Source organism: Podarcis erhardii, assembly GCF_964252035.2.
Source record: "Podarcis erhardii genome assembly, chromosome: 4".
In the NCBI taxonomy this organism is placed as follows: Eukaryota; Metazoa; Chordata; class Lepidosauria; order Squamata; family Lacertidae; genus Podarcis; species Podarcis erhardii.
Window position 1 is genome coordinate 838,130 of NC_138508.1, and position 22,760 is coordinate 860,889.

Below are 22,760 nucleotides of genomic sequence, written 5' to 3' on the forward strand. Positions count from 1 at the left end.
GGTCAAGGGTCCAGAGGAGGGGAGGTGTATTTTTATACAACTAACATATGAAATGGGCACAAACGTCTAACTGCACTCAGCAGGTAAGGCTTTCTGAAAGGCCCATCTGTAGTTAGAGATGCCCCGTTTCACCTGTGAGACGTGGGCACTCCTGGCATCCTGCTTACCTTTTCTCTCTTGCAGGTGACAGAAGGATGCTGGCAGGACCTCCCTACCCACCTTTTCATGGGGGCAGAAGAGAAACAGCGGCTGTGGAACCAGATCAGGTCAGGCGAAGCTCCCTTGTGGGGACAGAGGCTGAGGGATGGAGCAATGTCATGGACTGGTTGGGCACAGAGGAATGGTGGGAGGAAGTAGCCAGGGAACCAGGAAGGGAAGATGTCTCAGAGCCCAAGGAGTGAAGGTGGCGGAAGGATGAGTGAGAAGAGGGAGAAGAGGGAGAAGCCTGGGAAGAGGAGGTGTCAGAAGCTGAAGGGGCAACAGGGCTTAGTGAGCTGGGAGACTCTGTGGCAGAATGCAGTGCAGAATCAGAGGCAGAAGAGGAAGGAGGCGAGTGGGAGGAGGGAGGTCGAGAGGCAGAGGAGAGTCAGGAGAAGGGGGAGCCACTGGGGGTCAGGATGACCTTGACAGAAGAGTTGACAGAACCTCTTTAAACCAGCTGTACTCTGAAGGAATGATCCAAACCTTACGAACCTTCTGACTGTTTCTTTTTCGCAGAGAAGCTTCTGGAACCCTCTTGAATTACCTTATTTTTCGCTCTATACCACACACTTTTCCCCCTCCAAAAATGAAGGGGGAAAGTGTGTGCATCCTATGGAGCGAACGCAGGCTTTCGCTGAAGCCTGGAGTGCGAGAGAGGTCCCGGCGGACAGCTGCCTGCAGCCTGAAGCCTGGGGAGTGCGGCGCTGTGCACCCCGGGCTTCGGGCAGCTCTCCACAAGTCTTCGGAGCCCGGAGGGAGTTCCTGCCGGGCTCCCAAGGCTTGCAGATAGCAGCCTGCTGTCCCCGAAGCCAAAAAAGTGAGACGGGGCGCTGCGCTGCCCTCCGTCTCGCTGTTCCAGCTTCGGGATGGCTGCGCAAAGCCTCTGCAGGGCGGCGGGGTGAAGGCACCCTGTCACCCTGCGGAGGCTACAAAGGATGTCCCTGAGGCCTCAAGCCTTTGGAGTGCAGCTGCGCTCCAAAGGCTTCAGGGATCTTTGAGGCTGGTGGTGGGGGAAAGCAGCGCTTCCTCCCACTGCCAGCCCCACAAGCTCGGGGGGCAGCGGCAAGGTTCCCCGACCTGCTCTTGAACGCACCATGAACGCACCTTGTTTTTGAGGGGGAGAACAAGAATTTTTTTTTTCCTATTCTCCCCCTTCTATGGTCCGGTGCGTCCAAAAGAGCGAAAAATATGGTAACTAAAATAGGAAAGAACTCTACATCTCAGATCAATGCTTTCTCCACTAAGAAATGCAGACTGACAATCCCCCCATTTATTAAGTGCAGGAAGTATCGATATGCAAAACACCTCTGGAAAAAGATTGCATGTACACTTTCCTTTGACAAGAATAAATCCTAGCCTTTGGTTGGTAGAACTGCAGTTCACCAGCAGACGACACAGTCTGACCAGAAGCTTCTGTGAGCAGCAGAACAACATCCTGACTCCGAAAACTAAACGTTGTCCCTCACATTAGAAAACAAAAGGCTACCTATGAAACCTGACACAGTTAAGGAAAAAACACAACTCACTCATCAAAACAGCTATCTTATAAACCTTATCATCTTATCTTAGTTTGGTTAGCTTACTAATAGTATATAAACTCCACTCAAACATATAAACCAAGACCTGAAAACCTCGCTTTATAGCAAATCTCTCTAACAGAATATTCAACAGAGCACTTCTTTACCAGACCACATCAACAAACTTTGCCCTATATCATCCCACTTTTCAAATCTCTCCACACTAAATAAACTTCCACCTAGACAACTAGTCCATTAATTGATTGACAGTGCAAACTGACAGACCCTCAGGGAATGAGCTGCTGTTCTCATTCGGCCTGAAACTTAGCCAAGATTGTGAATATTGTGTTCATGCTGATAAGGAGTTAACTCCAGCTGTGAACTGTGGGATTTCCTGCCCATATAACTCTGTGACACCAGCCTTCTGAATGTCGCCTGTAGGATTCATCTGTAGTTGCAGTTTTCATGGAATCCTAGAGTTGAAAGGGACCCCAAGGGTCATCAAGTCCCACCCCCCGCATTGCAGGAGTCTCAGCTAGATCACCCAAGACAGATGGCCATCCAAACTAGGCTTCTTGTATTTCTATATTCATCAATGAGTGCTAAAATAGGCTTCTAAGCAGTGGACAGACGAGAACAAATAGTGTCCAGGATTCACTTTGTTGTTGTTGTTTAGTTGTTTAGTCGTGTCCGACTCTTCGTGACCCCATGGACCAGAGCACACCAGGCACTCCTGTCTTCCACTGCCTCCTGCAGTTTGGTCAAACTCATGCTGGCAGCTTCAAGAACACTGTCTAACCATCTCATCCTCTGTCGTCCCCTTCTCCTTGTGCCCTCCATCTTTCCCAACATCAGGGTCTTTTCCAGGGAGTCTTCTCTTCTCATGAGGTGGCCAAAGTCTTGGAGCCTCAGCTTCAGGATCTGTCCTTCCAGGGAGCACTCAGGGCTGATTTCCTTCAGAGTGGAGAGGTTTGATCTTCTTGCAGTCCATGGGACTCTCAAGAGTCTCCTCCAGCACCAGAATTCAAAAGCATCAATTCTTTGACGATCAGCCTTCTTGATGGTCCAGCTCTCACTTCCATACATCACTACTGGGAAAACCATGGCTTTAACTATACGGACCTTTGTTGGTAAGGTGATGTCTCTGCTTTTTATGATACTGTCTAGGTTTGCCATCGCCTTTCTCCCAAGGAGCAGGTGTCTTTTAATTTCGTGACTGCTGTCACCATCTGCAGTGATCATGGAGCCCAAGAAAGTAAAATCTCTCACTGCCTCCATTTCTTCCCCTTCCATTTGCCAGGAGGTGATGGGCCCAGTGGCCATGATCTTTGTTTTTTTGATGTTGAGCTTCAGACCATATTTTGCGCTCTCCTCTTTCAACCTCATTAAAAGGTTCTTTAATTCCTCCTCACTTTCTGCCATCCAAGTTGTGTCATCTGCATATCTGAAGTTGTTGATATTTCTTCCGGCAATCTTAATTCCAGTTTGGGATTCATCCAGCCCAGCCTTTTGCATGATGAATTCTGCATATAAGTTAAATAAGCAGGGAGACAATATGCAGCCTTGCCGTACTCCTTTCCCAATTTTGAACCAATCAATTGTTCCATATCCAGTTCTAACTGTAGCTTCTTGTCCCACATAGAGATTTCTCAGGAGACAGATGAGGTGATCTGGCACTCCCATTTCTTTAAGAACTTGCCATAGTTTGCTGTGGTCGACACAGTCAAAGGCTCTTGCGTAGTCAATGAAGCAGAAGTAGATGTCTTTCTGGAACTCTCTAGCTTTCTCCATAATCCAGCGCATGTTTGCAATTTGGTCTCTGGTTCCTCTGCCCCTTCGAAATCCAGCTTGCACTTCTGGGAGTTCTCGGTCCACATACTGCTTAAGCCTGCCTTGTAGAATTTTAAGCATAACCTTGCTAGCATGTGAAATGAGTGCAATTGTGCGGTAGTTGGAGCATTCTTTGGCACTGCCCTTCTTTGGGATTGGGATGTAGACTGATCTTCTCCAATCCTCTGACCACTGCTGAGTTTTCCAAATTTGCTGGCATATTGAGTGTAGCACCTTAACAGCATCATCTTTTAAAATTTTAAATAGTTCAGCTGGAATACCATCACTTCCACTGGCCTTGTTATTCACTTAGCTAGCCCCAACAGCATGCCCCCTTGAACCCTTGGAATTTGGCTGTAGGGCACTGGGAAGGATCCTCTTCAGAACAGGACATGAGGAGAGGAGAAAGGGGATCCTTCCATCTGGAAAACTGGAATCCCTGCGTAGGCAGGATGACTTGAAAACCACAAGGAAGAGAACCACCTATTTGCACAAAGACGAATACCCATAATTAAAAGCAGAATAAAATAATTCAATTAAAACGTCAAAATAGGCATCCAGAATTAAATTGTGCAGCAAAGCAATCCTATTGAAACAACGCAGCAATTAAGAGGAAGGAAGGAGACAGAGCATTGTGTAGCAGATCACATTTCCCTTTTTCTTTTAGGGTCCAGTGTGCTTTGAAGATGTCACTGTTCGTTTCACAGACGAGGAGTGGGTGTTGCTGGATCCTGACCAGAGAGCTCTGCATAAGGACGTCATGGAGGAGAATCTTGGGATCGTGGCCTCTCTTGGTAAGGATCCCTGTGGGATCGTCATATCTGCCTGGAAATTCAGAAAATACCTCTATGTGACAAACCTCTTATTTTTTCACAGAGCTCAACAGCGCCCCCTCCAACACCTAGTTTCTGTCAGGTTTTCTGTTTTTGTTTTCTTGGGTTGACCCAAGAGACGCCTGACATTGGCGATGGAGGGGATGCCATGACTGGGCCAAACAAAACCCATCCCAGAGCTCTTGCCAGGCTTATTGAATCTCAGGTAGTAGAATCGATGATAATAATAATAGTAATAGTAGTAATTTTTATTTATCCCCTGCCCATCTTGCTGGGTTTCCCCAGCCACTCTGGGTGGCTTCCAACACATATATACACATGAAATATTAGTAATAACAATCTGATCCCATATAAAAAGTACATAAACTTTAAAATAAACAATTTATAGTAGTGGCCAAAATTGTGGAAATCTCTTGCAAAAAGTATATTTCCGAGGTTTGATGGCTCAAAACACCACTTTTTTGGGAGTAATACCATAAAATTGTATATCAATGCAAATATAATTTAATGAAGAATGCAATGCAATAACTTTTATGAAAGCGTATGTATTAGAGCAGCAGCCATAAATACGAAACATGAAAGACATAGAAAAAATGAGATCTACAGAAATTCTCACCATGTCAATTAATACTGACTTTGTTAACCTTTAGCTTTAATTCTGGCCTTACAACGCCTTCCCATGGAGTGAACCAAGTTTTTTCATTCTGCAGCTGCAATAATGTGACACCAAGATGGAACTGTTGACTCTATTAATTGGGCTTTATTGCTGGGTTGCTTCTGACTAACTAAATATTTATATAAATATATATTGTTGCTGTTTAGTCGTTTAGTCGTGTCTGACTCTTCGTGACCCCGTGGACCAGAGCACACCAGGCACTCCTATCTTCCGCTGCCTCCCGCAGTTTGGTCAAACTCATGATGGTAGCTTCGAGAAAACTGTCCCACCATCTCGTCCTCTGCTATCCCCTTCTCCTTGTGCCCTCCATCTTTCGCAACCTCGGGCTCTTTTCCAGGGAGTCTTCTCTTCTCATGAGGTGTAAGGGGTGAGGGTGCTGATAAGCTAGTAAAGAAACACTCCGGGCTTCGCGCCATCTCTTCACAAGATTTATTGTTCCGCTCCAAAGCCGTTTACGAGAGATCAAACACATACATCCATACTCCTCACACTCTGTTATTTGCAGTGCTTTCCAAGGCCCATTTGACTTCACTCTCCAGGATGTCTGGCTCAAGATCAGCAACCACACTTCCTGGGGTGTATGAGACATCCATATCTTTCTGGTATAATTCCTCTGTGTATTCTTGCCAGTTCTTCTTGATGTCTTCTGTTTCTGTTAGGTCCTTACCACTTTTGTCCTTTATTATGGCAATCTTTGAACGAAATGTTCCTTTCATATCTCCAATTTTCTTGAACAGATCTCTGGTTCTTCCCATTCTGTTGTTTTCCTCTATTTCTTTGCATTGCTCGTTTAAGAAGGCCTTCTTATCTCTCCTTGCTATTTTTTGGAAATCTGCATTCAATTTCCTGTATCTTTTTCTATCTCCCTCGCATTTTGCTTGCCTTCTCTCCCCCGCTATTTGTAAGGCCTCAGTGGACAGCCACTTTGCTTTCTTGCATTTCCTTTTCATTGGGATGGTTTTCGTTGCTGCCTCCTGTATAATGTTGCGAGCCTCCATCCATAGTTCTTCAGGCACTCTGTCCACCAAATCTAAATCCTTAAACCTGTTCCTCACTTCCACTGTGTATTCATAAGGGATTTGACTTAGATTGTATCTTACGGGCCCAGTGGTTTTTCCTACTTTCTTCAGTTTAAGCCTGAATTTACACATTATTCAGAGCCACATAAATCGGCGGGACGAATCAACGCAATCTGGACAACAAAGGATTTATTAAATAATATTACAAAAGCAGAAATTCATCCAAGGACAATTTCAGATCACAGAGCGGTCTGGGTTAACTTTAAAGGAAAAGAAGAAAAGGTTAAAAGGTGGCAACTTAATGAGAGTATGCTAAACGATGAAAAAAGTGTACAGAAGGCCAAGCACATCTTAGAATAATATTTTAAGTTCAGTTTAAATCAAGATCTAGAGACGGTTTGGGATGCGGGTAAAGCCGTCATAAGAGGCTTCTTTATCCAACAAAACACATTCCAAAGGAAAATAAAGGAGAAGAAGAAAATGGAGATATGGGAGGAGATTAGAAAAAAGGAAAGGATCCTTTTCCAAAAACCAGATGATGAACTAATTAAGCAAAGTATAAAAATTTTACAGACGCAATTCTCCATGATAATAAATGAAGAGATAGAATAGAAGATAAAATGGTTGAGACATAGAAATTTTGAGTTTGCAAATAAACCTGGCAAACCTTTGGCCTGGCAATTAAAGAAGAAAAAGGAAGATAGAATTATCAATAAAATTAAAATTGAAGACAAATGGATTCAAGAACAGAAGGAAATTAGTAAAAACTTTGCTAGTTTTTTCGGAAAACTATATAAGAAGGTCCAGAGACTCTAGAAAAAATAATTGATTATTTGAGCAAAAATAAACTACCAATAATACCTAAGGAAAAAACTGAAATCTTGAACTCACCAATAACAGCTATGGAGGTGCAACAAGCTATACAGAGATCAAAATTAGGAAAGACACCGGGCCCAGATGGTCTCCCAGCTAATTACTATAAAAAGTTAGAACAAGCATTATTTCTTCCCATGAAAGACCTAATGAATAATATTTTGGCAAATGGAAAGCTACCGAAAACCTGGAAGGACAGCTTTATTACTCTTATCCACAAACAGGGAACAGATGCCTCAAACACGGCCAATTACAGACCCATTGCACTGCTAAATAACGATTACAAGATATTCGCAGACATTCTTGCAAATAGATTAAAAATGGTGCTGAAAGAGATAATTCATAAAGATCAAACTGGATTTCTTCCCGGATGATTTATGCAATCCAATATTAGATGTGTGATTAATGTATTAGAATATTTGGATATTAAAATTGATAAACCAGCAGCTATTATGTTGGTGGACGCTGAAAAAGCTTTTGATAATGTGTCCTGGAAGTTTATGAAAAAATTAATGGAAGAAATCGGACTGGGAGAAAATATTTGTAAAGGAATAAATGCCATCTATTCGGAACAATATGCAAAATTGATCATCAACGGAAGAAATACTGAGGAGTGCAAAATAAACAAGGGAACCAGACAGGGCTGCCCACTGTCACCACTGATATTTATCTTGGTGATGGAAGTCTTGAACAATCAGATAAGAAAGGATCAGCTTGTTAAAGGCATCACTCTGGGAAACAAAACATATAAAATTAAAGCTTTTGCGGACAATTTACTTGTTATGACTGAAAACCCTAAAGAAAGTCTGAAAAGAGTGCTGGAATTGATTAAAGAATTTGGAGAAGTGGCAGGCTTCAAGCTGAATATAACAAAAACAAAAATGCTTGTTAAAAATGTAACCACAGAAGAAAAGGACAATTTAGAAAAACTATTGGGCCTGAAAATCTCCTCAAAAGCGAAATACCTGGGTATTTGAATCACCCCCAAGAACATAAACTTATTTCAGGATAATTACACCAAAACTTGGTTAGAGATTAGAAAAAACTTTGTAACCTGGAGTGAACTAAAATTAACATTTCTGGGTAGGATTTCCATTATAAAGATGAATGTGCTTCCAAAATTAATCTTTTTATTTCAAATGATTCTGATACTGGGTGAAGCAGGTTGTCTCAAGATATGGCAAAGAGAAATTTCCAAATTCCTGTAGGAAGGGAAGAAACCTAGGATTAAACACCTGATCTTAATAGACATAAAAGAGAGAGGAGGCTTTTCCCTACCCGATCTAAAACTTTACTACGAGGCAGCCTGTTTCACCTGGCTAAAAGATTGGTGCACATTGCAGGATCTAGACCTCCTGGACCTGGAAGGTTTTGACAACCGTTGGGGATGGCACGCCTACCTAATATATGGAAAAGCGAAAATTCATTAAAACTTTACCAACCATATAATAAGAAAGTCACTCTTTGCTGTATGTGAAAAATATAAAGACCTGATGGAGCCTAAAGTCCCGTGGTGGACTTCTCCAATAGAAGCCGTAGCAGTAAAACGGAAAAATACTCAGGAAAGCTGGCCAACATATAAAATACTTCTAAAAAACGAAGATAACCAAATAAAATTTAAAAACTTTGAGGAAATAAGAGACCACATTTCAGACTGGTTCCAATACCATCAGTTATTTGAAAAATTTAAATCTGACAAACAAAAGGGGTTCTCAACAGAAATTTCCCGATTCGAATCTGATCTTGTAAATTCTAAAAGAAAAACTCTTTCCAAAACTTACCGACTCCTCCTTGACTGGACAGTCAAGGAGGAGGAAGTAACAGTGGCAATGGTGAGGTGGTCCCAGGATTTTGGCCACTCAATAACCATGGCCCAATGGGAAAATTTATGGATGATCAATTGGAAATTCACAAATTGTTACACGATTAGAGAGAACTTTCAAAAAATGCAACATCGATGGTATCTAACACCATGGAAGCTTTCAAAAATGTATAGAAATGTATCAAGTAATTGTTGGAGATGCGGAGACTCAGGAACATTCTACCATATGTGGTGGATATGTAGGAAAATACAGGTATTCTGAGAGAGTATACATGCAGAACTGCAAAAAATGCTAAAGATCTCTTTCAATAAAAAACCAGAGGCCTACCTCCTGGGAATAACAGATTTGGATATTCCACAAAAGAGGAAGGGTATCTTTTTATATGCGACGGCGGCAGCAAGAGTTTTGATCGCAGCAAAATGGAAGAGTAATGAAAGCCCCTCTATTCAAGATTGGATCCAAAAGCTGACAGAATATGCTGAATTAGATGGTTTATCAGAAAAAATAAAGAATAAATCAAAACAGGAATTTGTTTCTATATGGGAGGTTTTTAAAGAATATCTGAAAAATAAATATAGTAGTTTAAATTCTGTTGCAGCATTCGGGGAACTTCAGTAATAGTTGCAAGGTAGATATAATAAATTAGATTTAATGAGAATAAGTTTAATTATGAAAAAAATGTGCATTGGCAATAAGTAATATGAATTTGAAGTATGGAATAGACGGGAGGTTGGGTACCATTAATGATGCAAATTCTGCGAACACCATTTTCTGTCATACAACCCCAGATCATCACACTATCTATGGGAACAACCCTTCAGGCTCTTTCCAGTATGACACTTCGGCCCCCACCCTGGGGTGAGAGCATGCATTAGCAGAGTTTAGCGATATCGGACTGTGCAGGATTGTAGCATCGAGAATTTTATTTACAGCAGAGAAAACACAGAAACAGGGCCATCTCCTCTAAGTCAAAAGAGAAGGACAAAGAGAGGAAGTAAAATCATCCTAATTTCCGTTCCCATACACCCAACAGCAAGGAATGTAAATATAGGATCATAGGACCCTGAAATGGGAGAATGAAAATACTAACACCAACTGGGTGTTTCACGGTCGGTGTAATGCAAGTAGGATGTAAATCTTCTCCCATTCTCCTCATGCATTTCATGCCCTCACTACCAAGCAAGGAGATTTGGGTCTCATCACTCCAAATAACACTTTCCCATTGTTCGCTGTCCAGTTACCATGGGTTTTAGCCCATGCTTAATCTTTCCAACCTTGGCTTGAGAATTTTGCGCTAGGATGAGAACGGAAATCATTTGCCAGCAGTGAAGCGGCAGCAAGAGGCCACATTCATGAAAGCATGCCTATAGTTAAGAACAGTTTTGAGTTAAAAACAGACCTTCGTAACTAGAGGTACCACTGTATATCAAACAAAGCCACATTTAACAACCCATGTGAATCTAAAAATAAATATGTTGGATATTGATAAACAAAAAAAGGTATTGAACACACACCCAACTCCCTTGAGTTCTTCTCCATTTCTTCCTGAGGCTCTAATCCCTTTTTGTCTCCATTGCAGATTGTGATGAATTGGAAATCGAGAACAAGGGTGACCACAACAAAATTCCCATAAAGGAGAAGCCACATCAAAATTTGGAGTGTGGAGAAAGCTGCAGTCAGAGCTCCCACTCCACTTCCCAACAAAGAATTCACACAGGAGAGAGACCCTATCAGTGCGTGGAATGCGGAAAGACTTTCAAGAGGAGCTCACATCTCACTTCCCATCAAAAAATTCATATGAGTGAGAAACCCTATCAGTGTGGGGAATGTGGAAAGAGCTTCAGTCACAGCGACATTCTCACTAAGCATCAGAGAATTCATACAGGGGGGAAACCCTATCAGTGCGTGGAATGTGGAAAGAGCTTCAGGAGGAGCTCCCATCTCATTTCCCATCAAAAGATTCATACAGGGGAGAAACCCTATCAGTGTGTGGAATGTGGAAAGAGCTTCAGTCAGAGCCACAGTCTCACTTTCCACCAAAGAATTCATACAGGTGAGAAACCCTATCAATGTGTGGAATGTGGAAAGAGCTTCACTCATAGCTCCTCTCTGACTTCCCATCAGAGAATTCATGCAGGGGAGAAACCCTATCAGTGCATGGAATGTGGAAAGAGCTTCAGTCAGAGCTCCCATCTCACTGCGCATCAAAGAATTCATACAGGGGAGAAACCCCATCAGTGTGTGGAATGTGGAAAGAGCTTCAGTCACAGCCACAGTCTCACTTTCCATCAAAGAATTCATACGGGAGAGAAACCCTATCAGTGTATGCAATGTGGAAAGAGCTTCAATAAGAACTCCAATCTCACTTCCCATCAAATAATTCATACAGGGGAGAAACCCTATCAGTGTCTGGAATGTGGAAAGAGCTTCAGGAAGAACTTCACTCTTACCTCCCATCAAAGAATTCATACAGGGGAGAAACCCTATCAGTGTGTGGAATGTGGAAAGAGCTTCAGTCAGAGCTCCCATCTCACCAGGCATCAGAGAATTCATACATAGTTTGGAAAAATCCTTCAGTATAGCTTTAGACATCAGGCTAATATGCACCTTTTTAAGTAGACCTTTGGCTGATTGACATCTAATGTCCTTTTAAAATGTTGGGAGGGGGGTTACAGATGTGTATTTTTTGTTTTTATTTTGTCTTTTTATGTCGTAACCGTCCTTAGACCTGGGGTGTAGGGATTAGGAGCCAACTCTTAGAGGCCAAGGGTTCATTGCCCCCCCAATAAAATATTTGAGGGGGCACCCACCCAGTTGATAGGCATTGCCATTCCAATGGCACGCATGCATCATGTGATTGATTGTGCAAGGCGGGCCTTACCTGATCCCCCCACCAATATTTCATTTCAGTTGGCACTGCTGGGTAGGGGGGTATACAAATTAAATGCATGAATCACCTTCCTTTGCACATGTTTCAGCTTGTCAGTATCCTTATTTATAATCATTTTTAAAATTTATGTGCCCTTCGTCTGAAGATTTCACAATATAAACATACAGGACGAAAGCACGGCTTTCTCAAAAACAAGTCAAGCCAGAGAAATCTCTCCTCCCCTTCTTTTGGATGGAGTTAAAATCTTTGTTGATCGGGGACAGCTGTGGAAATAGTGCATCTTGATTTCAATAAGGCTTTTGACAAAGTCCCCTGTGATATTTATGTGAATGTCGGCTGAACAAGGTAACTGTTAGGTGGATTTTGCTGACGTAACCTGAACAGTACTCCTTCATGGTTCCTCACCTTCCTGGGGAAAAGTGACAAGTGGGGTGCTGCAACACGTACCTGGTGCCAGTGGACCTGACCCAATCCTGTCAGCAGTTGCTGGTGGATGAGGCCACCATTGAGGCACAGATGATTGTAAAGCACAGGGGCACGTTCTGGGTCAAGCGACAGCAATTCTGCATCAACGTGGCGCTAGGCATCTTCCAGAATCTAATGGACTCTCTCCTCAAAGGGGTTCCCGGTGTCACTCCCTTCTTCAATGATGTGTTGGTTGCTGGGTCCATGCTGGAGGAGTTCAGGGTCTGCCTCTGCACTGTCCTGCACTGTTTCCAGACTGCTGGGCTCAAGATGAAGCAGGAAAAGTGTCTACTAGGAGTGCCCCAGGTGGACTTTCTGGGATTTACGATGGATGCAGACGGGGTCCACCCGACCGGGAACAAGGTGCAGGCCATTTGCGACACCCTGGCACCTAAGGGTAAGGCCGAACTCCAGGCCGCCTTGGTACTAATGAAGAAGGAAGGCGTGGTAAAAGTTCAAAAGGTGGCGGTAGCGGAACCCCTACACAGGCTCCTAGACAAGCAGCCCTCGTGGGTGTGGGGGCAGTGCCAGGAGGCCACATTCCAGGCAGTCAAGGACTTGCTCATCTTGAACTCGGTCCTGGCGCACTTTGACGAGAGGCTGCTGGTGGTGCTGGCATGCAACGTCTCGCCCTATGGCATTGGCGCCATCCTGGGGCACCAACTTTCAGATGAGAGAGAAGTGCTGGTGGCGTACTTTTCCCAGATCATCACCGCAGCTGAGCAGAACTACTCGCAAATTGACAAGGAGGGTCTCGCAGTCGTGAAGGGAGTAAATTGTTTTCATGATTTCATGCGCGGGTGCCCTTTATTGTGGTGACTGACCACAAGCCGCTGCTCGGCCTGTTCGTCCCTGAGAAGCAGACCCCCCCCCCAAGTACTGCCCCCCCACATTGATTTTCCTTGCTAACTACCAGTATGCACTGGTCCATCAGCCCAGGAAGGCGATGGGCTACGTGGATGCCCTCAGCCGGCTACCACTACCATAGACCAATCCCAACCCAGTGCCCGCGCAAGAGGTCATGAACCTGGAGCTGCTTCCTGATTGCCCCAATCAGGTGCAGGAACTAGCGTGCCACTCCAAGAAAGATAGGGTCATCTCCCAGGTCCTGGACTGGGTGTGGCAAGAATGGCCCAGTAACAGCCGAGGTCTGGGGCTACACGACCCGCAAACAAAAACTGTTGGCCCACAGGTGATGCCTGTTATGTGGGAGGAGGGTGGTAGTTCCCCAGCCACTCCGCCAAAAGTTCCTCACAGCCATACATGAGAGACACCCAGGGTTAGTGAGAATGAAGGCCCTTGCCAGGAGTTACGTGTAGTGGCCCGGGATCAACGGGGAGAGATAGAGGCCTGGGTTCAATACTGCCAGACCTGCCAGGAGTCCCACCTGGATCCCCTCAGGGCCCCCATCCATTCCTGGGAGTCCACCCAAGAGCCATGGTCCTGCTTGCACATGTACTTCGCTGGGCCCTTCCAGGGAAAAACATCCTTCATAGTGGTGGACTCCAACACCAAATGACTGGAGGTCACCCTGGAATGGTTCCATTTCTATGGCCGTGGTCATCTGGGTACTACGTAGGCTGTTCATGACCCATGGGCTTTTCCTCGTCTCAGACAACAGAACTGCATTCACGTCAGAGGAGTTCCAGACTTTCACAGTGCAAAATGCCACCCGCCACGTCTGCTTGCCACCGTTCCACCCAGCCACCAACAGCAAAGCAGAGCGCACAGTGCAGAGCACCAAAGATACCTGAGACCACCAAGAGCCAGTGTGGTGTAGTGGTTAAGAGTGGTAGATTCGTAATCTGGGGAATCGGGTTTGCTTCTCCGCTCCTCCACCTGCAGCTGCTGGGTGACCTTGGGCCAGTCACAATTCTCTGAAGTCTCGCAGCCCCACTCACCTCACAGAGTGTTTGTTGTGGGGGAGGAAGGGAAAGGAGAATGTTAGCCACTTTGAGACTCCTGAAGGGGAGAGATAAAGCGGGATATCAAATCCAAACTCTTCATCTTCTTCTCTGCCGCATGACGCAAGGGGGCTGGGAGTACCACCTCACCACATTCCTTCTAGCTCAGCACAGCAATCCCAGCACAACAACCGGCCAGAGCCCAGCGGAACGATTAAAGGCCGGCGCCTCACAATAAGACTTGACCACCTTCACCCCAACAGAGCTCAGGACGAGGCAGCGGCGGGGGGTAGCATGGACCCCCGGACCCAGCGTACAGAAAGAATTTCAGGGCAGGCCATCATGGGTAACTGCCACAGTCACCAGGGCGACTTGCCCCATGTATTATGAGGTGCTAACGGGCAGGGGGGGTGGGCAATGCTGACACTGCCACTCCGGTGAGCTACAGCGACCATTCCTGGGAGAAAACCGGGAGGAGGGCCGGACAGAAGGGTCCCAAGAGGGCAGCTGGGCGGTGAGGCCCATAGAGCAGGAGGAGTGGGCAGGGGAGGCAGAACCACTATGCAGGCCAAGCGGCCACAGGAACCAGAGTTGTGACTGAGTGGGCCGGCTGTGCCAGACCAAATGGCCCTGAGCATCCAGCAGCCCTGGAACATGAGCCAGAACCAGAACCCCCAACCGAGGAACACTCCAGGCATCAACTTAGATGTAGGCAACCAGCGTACATTGAGGACAATGAATGCAAACCTCCTGTATGTACTGAGCTTGGATCCTAGAACAATATGCAGGTAGGATCCAGAAGGCAGCAACCTGATTGGCCTGTAGGAACAGTCCATTCAGGCTCTAGGAATGATGGGTAAAGAAATCAAAAAAGAGGATAAGATGCCACAACAGCTGCAAGAACCATGTTAGCACAAAATTGGAAAACGGAGGTTATACCCAATATAAGTGATTGGCAGGTTAAGGTGATAAATTATGCCAAGCTTGCTAGAATAACAGGAAGATTAAGGGATCAAGATGAACAGAAATTTCATGATAATTGGAATAAATATTTGATGTATATTGGAACTAAATTTCAGACGACACTGGCGGGGTTGAAATAACTCTAACAGTAAGTGACTAGGAAGTAAAAGGGATAAAATACGTGACTGTAAAACCTATCTGATACTTACCAAAGGAGTGGAGGGAAGTCTAAGGCTCGGCAGAGCCTAAAACAACTTTGTAATATACTTATGATTTCTGGAATGGATATAATATGTGTACATTATCAACTTTGTAATATATTTATGATTTCTAGAATGGATATAATATGTGTAAGTTATGTAATGGATTTTGTATATGTTTATATGTATATATATGTAATATCAATAAAAATTTATCAGCAAAAAAAAAAAAAAAAATAAGAACAGTCCATTCAGGCTCTAGGAGGGGACCTGAATCAGCCAATCACGTGGGACCCATTGTATAAATAATGTATATATAGCCAGAGGTTTGGGGGGAAATTCATTCACTGTGTACTAGGAGCTGAAATAAAGAGCATGAAATCAATACTCAGAGTATATTTCACCCTTTGGGGGGGAGCTCAAGCAGTGGGGAGATTGCAAGGCCTGCCGGGGCAGTTGGTTGCTGGGACAGACAGCAGAGCCAGAGCAGAGTCTGGGGTGTAAAAGGTAAAGGGGACCCCTGACCATTAGGTCCAGTCGTGGACGGCTCTGGGGTTGCGGCGCTCGTCTTGCTTTATTGGCCGAGGGAGCCGGCGTACAGCTTCCGGGTCATGTGGCCGGCATGACTAAGCCGCTTCTGGCGAACCAGAGCAGCGCACGGAAACGCCGTTTACCTTCCCGCCGGAGCGGTACCTATTTATCTACTTGCACTTTGACGTGCTTTCGAACTGCTAGGTTGGTAGGAGCAGGGACCGAGCAACGGGAGCTCACCCCGTCGCGGGGGTTTGAACCACTAAACTTCTGATCGGCTCTGTGGTTTAGACTACAGTGCCACCTGCGTCCCTCAGTCTGGGGTGTAAAGGTAAAGGCAACCCACGTCCCTCACAACTCCACCAGAGGGCCAGGGCCTCTCTCTGATTGGCTACCCTACAAGAGAGGGATGGAGGGAAAATAAAGAGGGCCATTTCTGAGGGGATTTTTAGAAAGGGCTGGATTTGAGATGGGAGAGAGGGAAGGTTGGGAGAAGATGGGGATGAGGAGAGGGGGGAGGGAGGGAGGGAGGGAGAAGTGGCTCTGATCTGAGTGGATCCTCCGCTCTGAGGAGAATATCTATGGAGCCAGAGGAAGGAGCCTCACAGCTGAGATGGGGAGACCATGTTGAGGGTCCGAAGGGAGAATTCAGATGGAAGAGAAGCTGGAGGGAGAAGCTGTGGGAAGACTCTCCTCTCCTTCTTCTTCTGGGGTCTCCTTCCAGTCAGGAGGGGGGGGAGAGAGATCTCATAGGAAAAGGAGATTCCCGAGTCCGTGGCAAGGGCTGAGAGGATCCCCTGGGTCTGGCATACAAAGGAAAATACCTCAGGGGAACCCAGGGAAAGTGGCCCCTCGCTGTGAAGGAAGCTGGGCTGCGTCAAAAGTACCTCACGGAAAGACCCCTCATAACTAAGTTCGGGGGTGAGAGAGAAGCAGCAGAAAGAGAGTCCAGCCTTTCACCATCTATTCTGGAAACCTGAACATCTCCCTGAAGCGCAGCAACTGAATTGGAGGGAAGCTGCAGAGCCGTGTTGAATCCTGAGACCTTCAGGTCCACCACCTGCTTTCCCGCGTCTGAGAGGACCTGCTCTGGCTCGCGACGAATTCTCCCTGCTTTTGGGCGGGACGGGCGGGTCTGCTGATTGGGCAGGCGTCTGTGGACTGCGGGAAGCTCGGCTGCCTATTGGCTGGGAGGGCGAGGAGGCGGCTGCTTCCGCTGATCCGGCAGTTGGGAGGCAGCTTGGGCCAAAGCGCTCCCAAATAGCCCGGCCTGGGTCTCGGCTGCCCTGAGGGAGGCGAGCTGCTCTTCCTCCTCCTCCTCCTCCTCCTCCTCCGGGCTCGCCCAGGTGGGGCAGCCGAGGGGAAGGAAGCCCTTCAAGGCGAGGACTGCGAGAAGATGGGGCTGCAGGCCAAGGCAGGGAGGTGCTCAGGGCCCAGCCAAGAGGAGAGCCCGGCAGGGGCCTCGCCAGGGGCGCAGCTGGCCCGCCACAGCCATCGCAAATAACAGGACATCATGGAAATCTGCCTGGCTGCAGGCGTGGGTGGACTCGGCACTGCAAGGGTTAAAGGGAACCGAGCTGCCTTCCTAGAGAGGCCAGGAAGCAAGGGGGGGCCAAGTCCTCCCCAGCCAAGCCCCCCCCCCTCCCCAGTCCTTCCCTGCTTGGGTGTCTCTCCTGCAAGGGCTGCCTCGCTCTCCCCTCCTGGGATCTGGTGAGTCTCCCCTCTCTCTCTCTGGGATCTGGTGGGGGTCCCAGGGCTGCAGCAGGGGAGGGGGCCTGGGGGGCCTGATCTGCTCCTGCGGGGGGGGGACCCCAAGTCAGGGGGGAGGAGAGGGTCCTGCCAGGGAGGGGCCAGGGCTGCCACGCTCTCCTTCCTGCAGATCAGAGGATCCCAAACTCAGTTGGCCTTCTGCCCCCCTATCCCAATCTCCTTCTTTAAACAAAGGAGTCCCATTGCATAACAGAGGAAACATGTGCAAATGGTTTTCGAAAGCTGGACGAGGAGGTGGACTAGCCCCCCCCCAAGAAAACCCCCAGGGAGGGAGGAAGGAAAGGTGGGAAAGAGATGCCAGGAATTAAAGAGAGGGATCCCAGCCCAGAGTCTGGCTGCTGCATTGCAAACAATTTCCCCCGTGTCTCCCAGGGCAGCTCCCCACGGAGGCCACGGCAGCCATCCCCTCGCACCCAGAGCAGGGCATCCCAGGACCACATCCTCTCTGTCCCAAAGGGATTGGTGCTGGAAAACCAGCCGGAAATGGGCGCTGCTCCTCACTGAGCCTCCAGGGACCAGGGCATCAATGGCTGTGCGTGTGTTAATCCATCTAACAGAATAATAATAATAAATTGGGCGCCTAAATTTCAAGGGAGATCTATTTGGCCCTGCCCACTTGGCCCTCAGGGGGTTGGCCAGATACATACCTGGCCCTCAGAGCAAAGAAAAAGGGACCCCACCCCAGGAGTCTGTCTGGAGAGCGGCAGAGAGTCCAAGTGCAGGAAAAGGAGACAGAAGCAGGGGAGTGGGGGTGGGCAGAGCAACTCCTGAGGACCCCCAGGCGAGGACCCCCACTAGAGCCAGGCATCCATTTTCCACAAGATACAAATTATTCCCTTGTCAGTCAGTTCTGACTTCTTGCATTTACTCAAAGGCAGGAGCAACTAGACTGATTCACCTCAGAGAAATCCCTTCAGTTGCCTCCACATTTTGCATTGCAATCTTCCTTCTAGGAGGGCTAGAGTCTGCTTCCTCCTCCTCCTCCTCCGTCTTCTTCTTCAGAAGATACCTCATGGTTTGGTAGAGTCCCACCCTGGTTCCTAGGAAGACTCATCCATGCTTGCTCAAGGAACATTTCTCTTCTTCTGACCTAAAAATTCTGTAACTGAACAATGTATTTGCTTTGTAGGATTTGCTAGCACTTCATTAGCACAGGCAGAACTTGGCAGAAGACCAAAGGGTTCCTTCCGATCTCTTAGAGACTTCCTGAGAGCACAGATGGATGAGCAAGACTCAGCTAGCCCTGAAGAAGGAAGAGGCCATGTCATCCAAACTGGGAGCAGTGGGGGATTCTTGGAAAACTCTGGGCAGAAGATCCTGGGTGAGGAGGACACCCTCCGCTCAGAGGTGCAGAGCCAGCAGTTTGGGAGGTTCTGCTGCCAGGAGGCCAAAGGACCCCGAGAGGTTTGCAGCCGACTCTACCACCTTGACCATCAGTGGCTGAAGCCAGAAAGGCACACAAAAGCTGAGATGCTGGACCTGGTGATCTTGGAGCAGTTCCTGGCTGTCCTTCCTCCGGAGATGGAGAGCTGGGTGAGGGAGTGTGGAGCGGAGACCAGTTCCCAGGCGGTGGCCCTGGCCGAAGGTTTCCTCCTGAGTCATGCGGAGGAGAGAAAGCAGGTGAGGGAGACTTTCCTCTGGATACTACCTTGACCAGAGCCAGGGCCTTTTCGGATGTCGCTCCGTCCTGGTGGAACGCTCTCTCACAAGAGACCAGGGCACTGCAGGATTTGACATCTTTCCTCAGAGCATGCAAGACAGAGCTGTTCCGCCAGGCCTTCAGGGTTCAGGGTTCAGTCTGATTCTTTTTTTTCAGTACAAGAATAAGCAGTAAAGAGGCTTCTTAGCCCGCTCACACCTCCTTTATAAGACCGGTGGTAACAGTCGTTGGCCCTAGCGAATATTAACCACTCTCAATTTTACCAGTGGACTGCCGTCTGTCCAGATTTTAATTTGTTTTGAACTAATTTTAAGAAGTATTTTAATTAATTGATTGCCTGTTCTTATATTCTTTGTATATTGTGTTAGATTTATGATGTTAGCCGCTGAAAGATTGGCTCCGGCCAGGGAGGGTGGGGTACAAATAAAAAATTATTATTATTATTATTATTAGGGGCTCGAAAGAGGATGTAGAACATCCCATAATGCTCTGCTGATGGCCCATCCTTCTTCTGGGAAGGCATCCATGGAATGAGATCTCACACCATTAAAGTTTTTTACTTTTCCATTATCTTTCTGCTATTTCTTGTCATTCATTTTTTTTTTTTTATGAATCCTTGTTGCTCTTTCAGGAAAAGGATCATTTTGAGGAAATGGACCTGGATTCCTGTGAGGCAGAGAGGCCTCCGTTGGACACCAGAGAGAGGCCACTGGGTAAGGAGGAAGGCGGGTTTTCTCTGTTTGGTCTCATTCTGTTGCTTTCCCAACTAATCTGTGGGGTTTTTAAATCTTTTTTTGGGGGGGGGACACAGTTGGGAACAAGGGTACAAAGGAAGGGAGAAGTATTTCTGCACGACTAACATATGAAATGGGCACAAACATCCAACTGCACTCAGCAGGAAAGGCTTTCTGAAAGGCCCATCTGTAGATAGAGATGCCCTATTTCACCTGTGAGAGAAGCAGGCACTCCTGGCATCCTGATTACATTTTTTCTTTTGCAGGTGACAGAATGATGGCGGCAAGACCTCCTGATCCGCCTTTTCATGGGGGCAGAAGGGAAGCAGCGGCTGTGGAACCAGATCAGGTCAGGGGAAGCTGCCTTGTGGGGACAGAGGCCGAGGGATGGAGCAATGTCATGGACTGGTTGGGCACAGAGGAGTGGTGGGAGGAAGCAGCCGGGGAACCAGGAAGGGAAGACATCTCAGACCCCACGGAGTGGAGGTGGAGGAAGGATGAGCGGTCAGAGGGAGAAGAGGGAGAAGCCTGGGAAGAGGAGGTGTCAGAAGCTGAAGGGATAACAGGGCTTAGTGAGCTGGGAGACTCTGTGGCAGAATGCAGTGCAGAATCGGAGGCAGAAGAGGAAGGAGACAAGTGGGAGGAGGAAGGTTGAGAGGCAGAGGTGAGTCAGGAGAAGGAGGAGCCACTGGGGGCTCCCTCTCCTTCTGCCATAAGCCCCCCTCCCTGCTTGTCTCTCAGAGCCAGCTGATGGCTGACATTGGAGGAGCAAAGGCAGGCTGCACATTGGCGCACTGTTCAATCGCTTGCCAGAAACCCCAGAGAGGAGGGGACTTGGAAAGCTGTGGGGAGCCGGGGGCCTTCTCTTTTGGCAGCTGATTTCATGGAGGAAGACCCTGTCATGGAATTCTACTCAGTATTGATCCAGGCAGAACTCCAATGTATAGTCTGCAGAGTGAAAATGTAAAGACGTTGCAGGATTCCCCAAAATAGACCAGAGGCAATTGTATTTCATCCAGCAGAGCTTTACTGCTACTAAAGACAAATGAGCATAATGGATCCCAAATCCAAAACATTCAGGATTGGCCCTGTCCATAAGAAATCCAGTTGCAGCAGACTTAACTGAAACTTACCACAACTTATAATGTCTAAACCTTAACACTCAGCTTACTATGTACAGAACACCAGAAGGAAGAGAGACAGAATGAGAAAGAGAAACCTAGGCTCCTTCTGGCCTCCTCTTATAGTCAGCATGACCTTGACAGAATCATAGAATCATAGAGTTGGAAGAGACCACAAGGGCCATCGAGTCCAACCCCCTGCCAAGCAGGAAACACCATCAGAGCACTCCTGACATATGGTTGTCAAGCCTCTGCTTAAAGACCTCCAAAGAAGGAGACTCCACCACACTCCTTGGCAGCAAATTCCACTGTCAAACAGCTCTTACTGTCAGGAAGTTCTTCCTAATGTTTAGGTGGAATCTTCTTTCTTGTAGTTTGGAACCATTGCTCCGTGTCCGCTTCTCTGGAGCAGCAGAAAACAACCTTTCTCCCTCCTCTATGTGACATCCTTTTATATATTTGAACATGGCTATCATATCACCCCTTAACCTCCTCTTCTCCAGGCTAAACATGCCCAGCTCCCTTAGCTGTTCCTCATAAGGCATCGTTTCCAGGCCTTTGACTGTTTTGGTTGCCCTCCTCTGGACACGTTCCAGTTTGTCAGTGTCCATCTTGAACTGTGGTGCCCAGAACTGGACACAGTACTCCAGGTGAGGTCTGACCAGAGCAGAATACAGTGGCACTATTACTTCCCTTGATCTAGATGCTATACTCCTATTGATGCAGCCCAGAATTGCATTGGCTTTTTTAGCTGCTGCGTCACACTGTTGGCTCATGTCAAGTTTGTGGTCAACCAAGACTCCTAGATCCTTTTCACATGTACTGCTCTCAAGCCAGGTGTCACCCATCTTGTATTTGTGCCTCTCATTTTTTTTGCCCAAGTGCAATACTTTACATTTCTCCCTGTTAAAATTCATCTTGTTTGTTTTGGCCCAGTTCTCTAATCTGTCAAGGTCGTTTTGAAGTGTGATCCTGTCCTCTGGGGTGTTAGCCACCCCTCCCAGTTTGGTGTCATCTGCAACTTTGATCAGGATGCCCTTGAGTCCATCATCCAAGTCGTTGATAAAGATGTTGAATAAGACCGGGCCCAAGACAGAACCCTGTGGCACCCCACTAGTCACTCTTCTCCAGGATGAAGAGGAACCATTGATGAGCACCCTTTGGGTTCGGTCAGTCAGCCAGTTACAAATCCACTGAGTGGTAGCATAGTCAAGACCGCATTTTACCAGCTTCTTTACAAGAATATCATGGGGCACCTTCTCAAATGCCTTGCTGAAATCCAGGTAGGCTACATCCACTGCGTTCCCTTCATCTACCAGGCTTGTAATTCTGTCAAAAAACGAGATCAGGTTAGTCTGACATGACTTATTTTTCAGAAATCCATGCTGACTATTGGTGATCACAGCATTCCTTTCTAGGTGCTCACAGACTGTTTGCTTAATGATCTGCTCCAGAATCTTCCCTGGTATTGATGTCAGACTGACTGGGCGGTAATTATTTGGGTCCTCTCTTTTCCCCTTTGTGAAAATAGGGACAACATTTGCCCTCCTCCAGTCTGCCGGGACTTCGCCTGTTCTCCAGGAATTCTCAAAGATGACTGCCAGTGGTTCTGAGATCACATCTGCCAGTTCTTTTAATACTCTTGGATGCAGTTCATCTGGCCCTGGAGACTTGAATACATCTAAACTAGCCAAGTATTCTTGTACTATCTCCTTAGTTATTCTGGGCTGTGTTTCCTCTGCTGAATCAT

The 22,760-nt window shown here is 46.9% G+C and overlaps 3 protein-coding genes across 3 annotated transcripts in view; all 3 read left to right on the forward strand.

The window, feature by feature from the left end:
- Positions 1–15,579, forward strand: part of LOC309341004 (uncharacterized protein) — a 50,788-nt gene extending 35,209 nt beyond the window's left edge. The window contains exons 6-7 of the mRNA XM_081860381.1: positions 10,352–14,871; positions 15,450–15,579. Coding sequence (XP_081716507.1) covers positions 10,352–11,331 — 980 coding nt within the window. The 3' untranslated portion in view covers positions 11,332–14,871; positions 15,450–15,579. The remainder of the gene's footprint in view (positions 1–10,351; positions 14,872–15,449) is intronic.
- The window catches only part of LOC309340578 (uncharacterized protein), a gene marked incomplete at its 3' end in the record, with an annotated part of 124,948 nt that overhangs the window by 31,519 nt on the left and 70,669 nt on the right, over positions 1–22,760 (forward strand). Inside the window, exons 2-4 of the mRNA XM_081859466.1 lie at positions 18,625–19,115; positions 19,787–19,868; positions 20,156–20,238. Coding sequence (XP_081715592.1) covers positions 18,714–19,115; positions 19,787–19,868; positions 20,156–20,238 — 567 coding nt within the window. The 5' untranslated portion in view covers positions 18,625–18,713. The remainder of the gene's footprint in view (positions 1–18,624; positions 19,116–19,786; positions 19,869–20,155; positions 20,239–22,760) is intronic.
- The window catches only part of LOC309341007 (uncharacterized protein), a 119,947-nt gene continuing 114,196 nt past the window's right edge, over positions 17,010–22,760 (forward strand). Inside the window, exon 1 of the mRNA XM_081860384.1 lies at positions 17,010–17,435. The gene's annotated coding sequence lies outside the window, so the exon portion shown is untranslated. The remainder of the gene's footprint in view (positions 17,436–22,760) is intronic.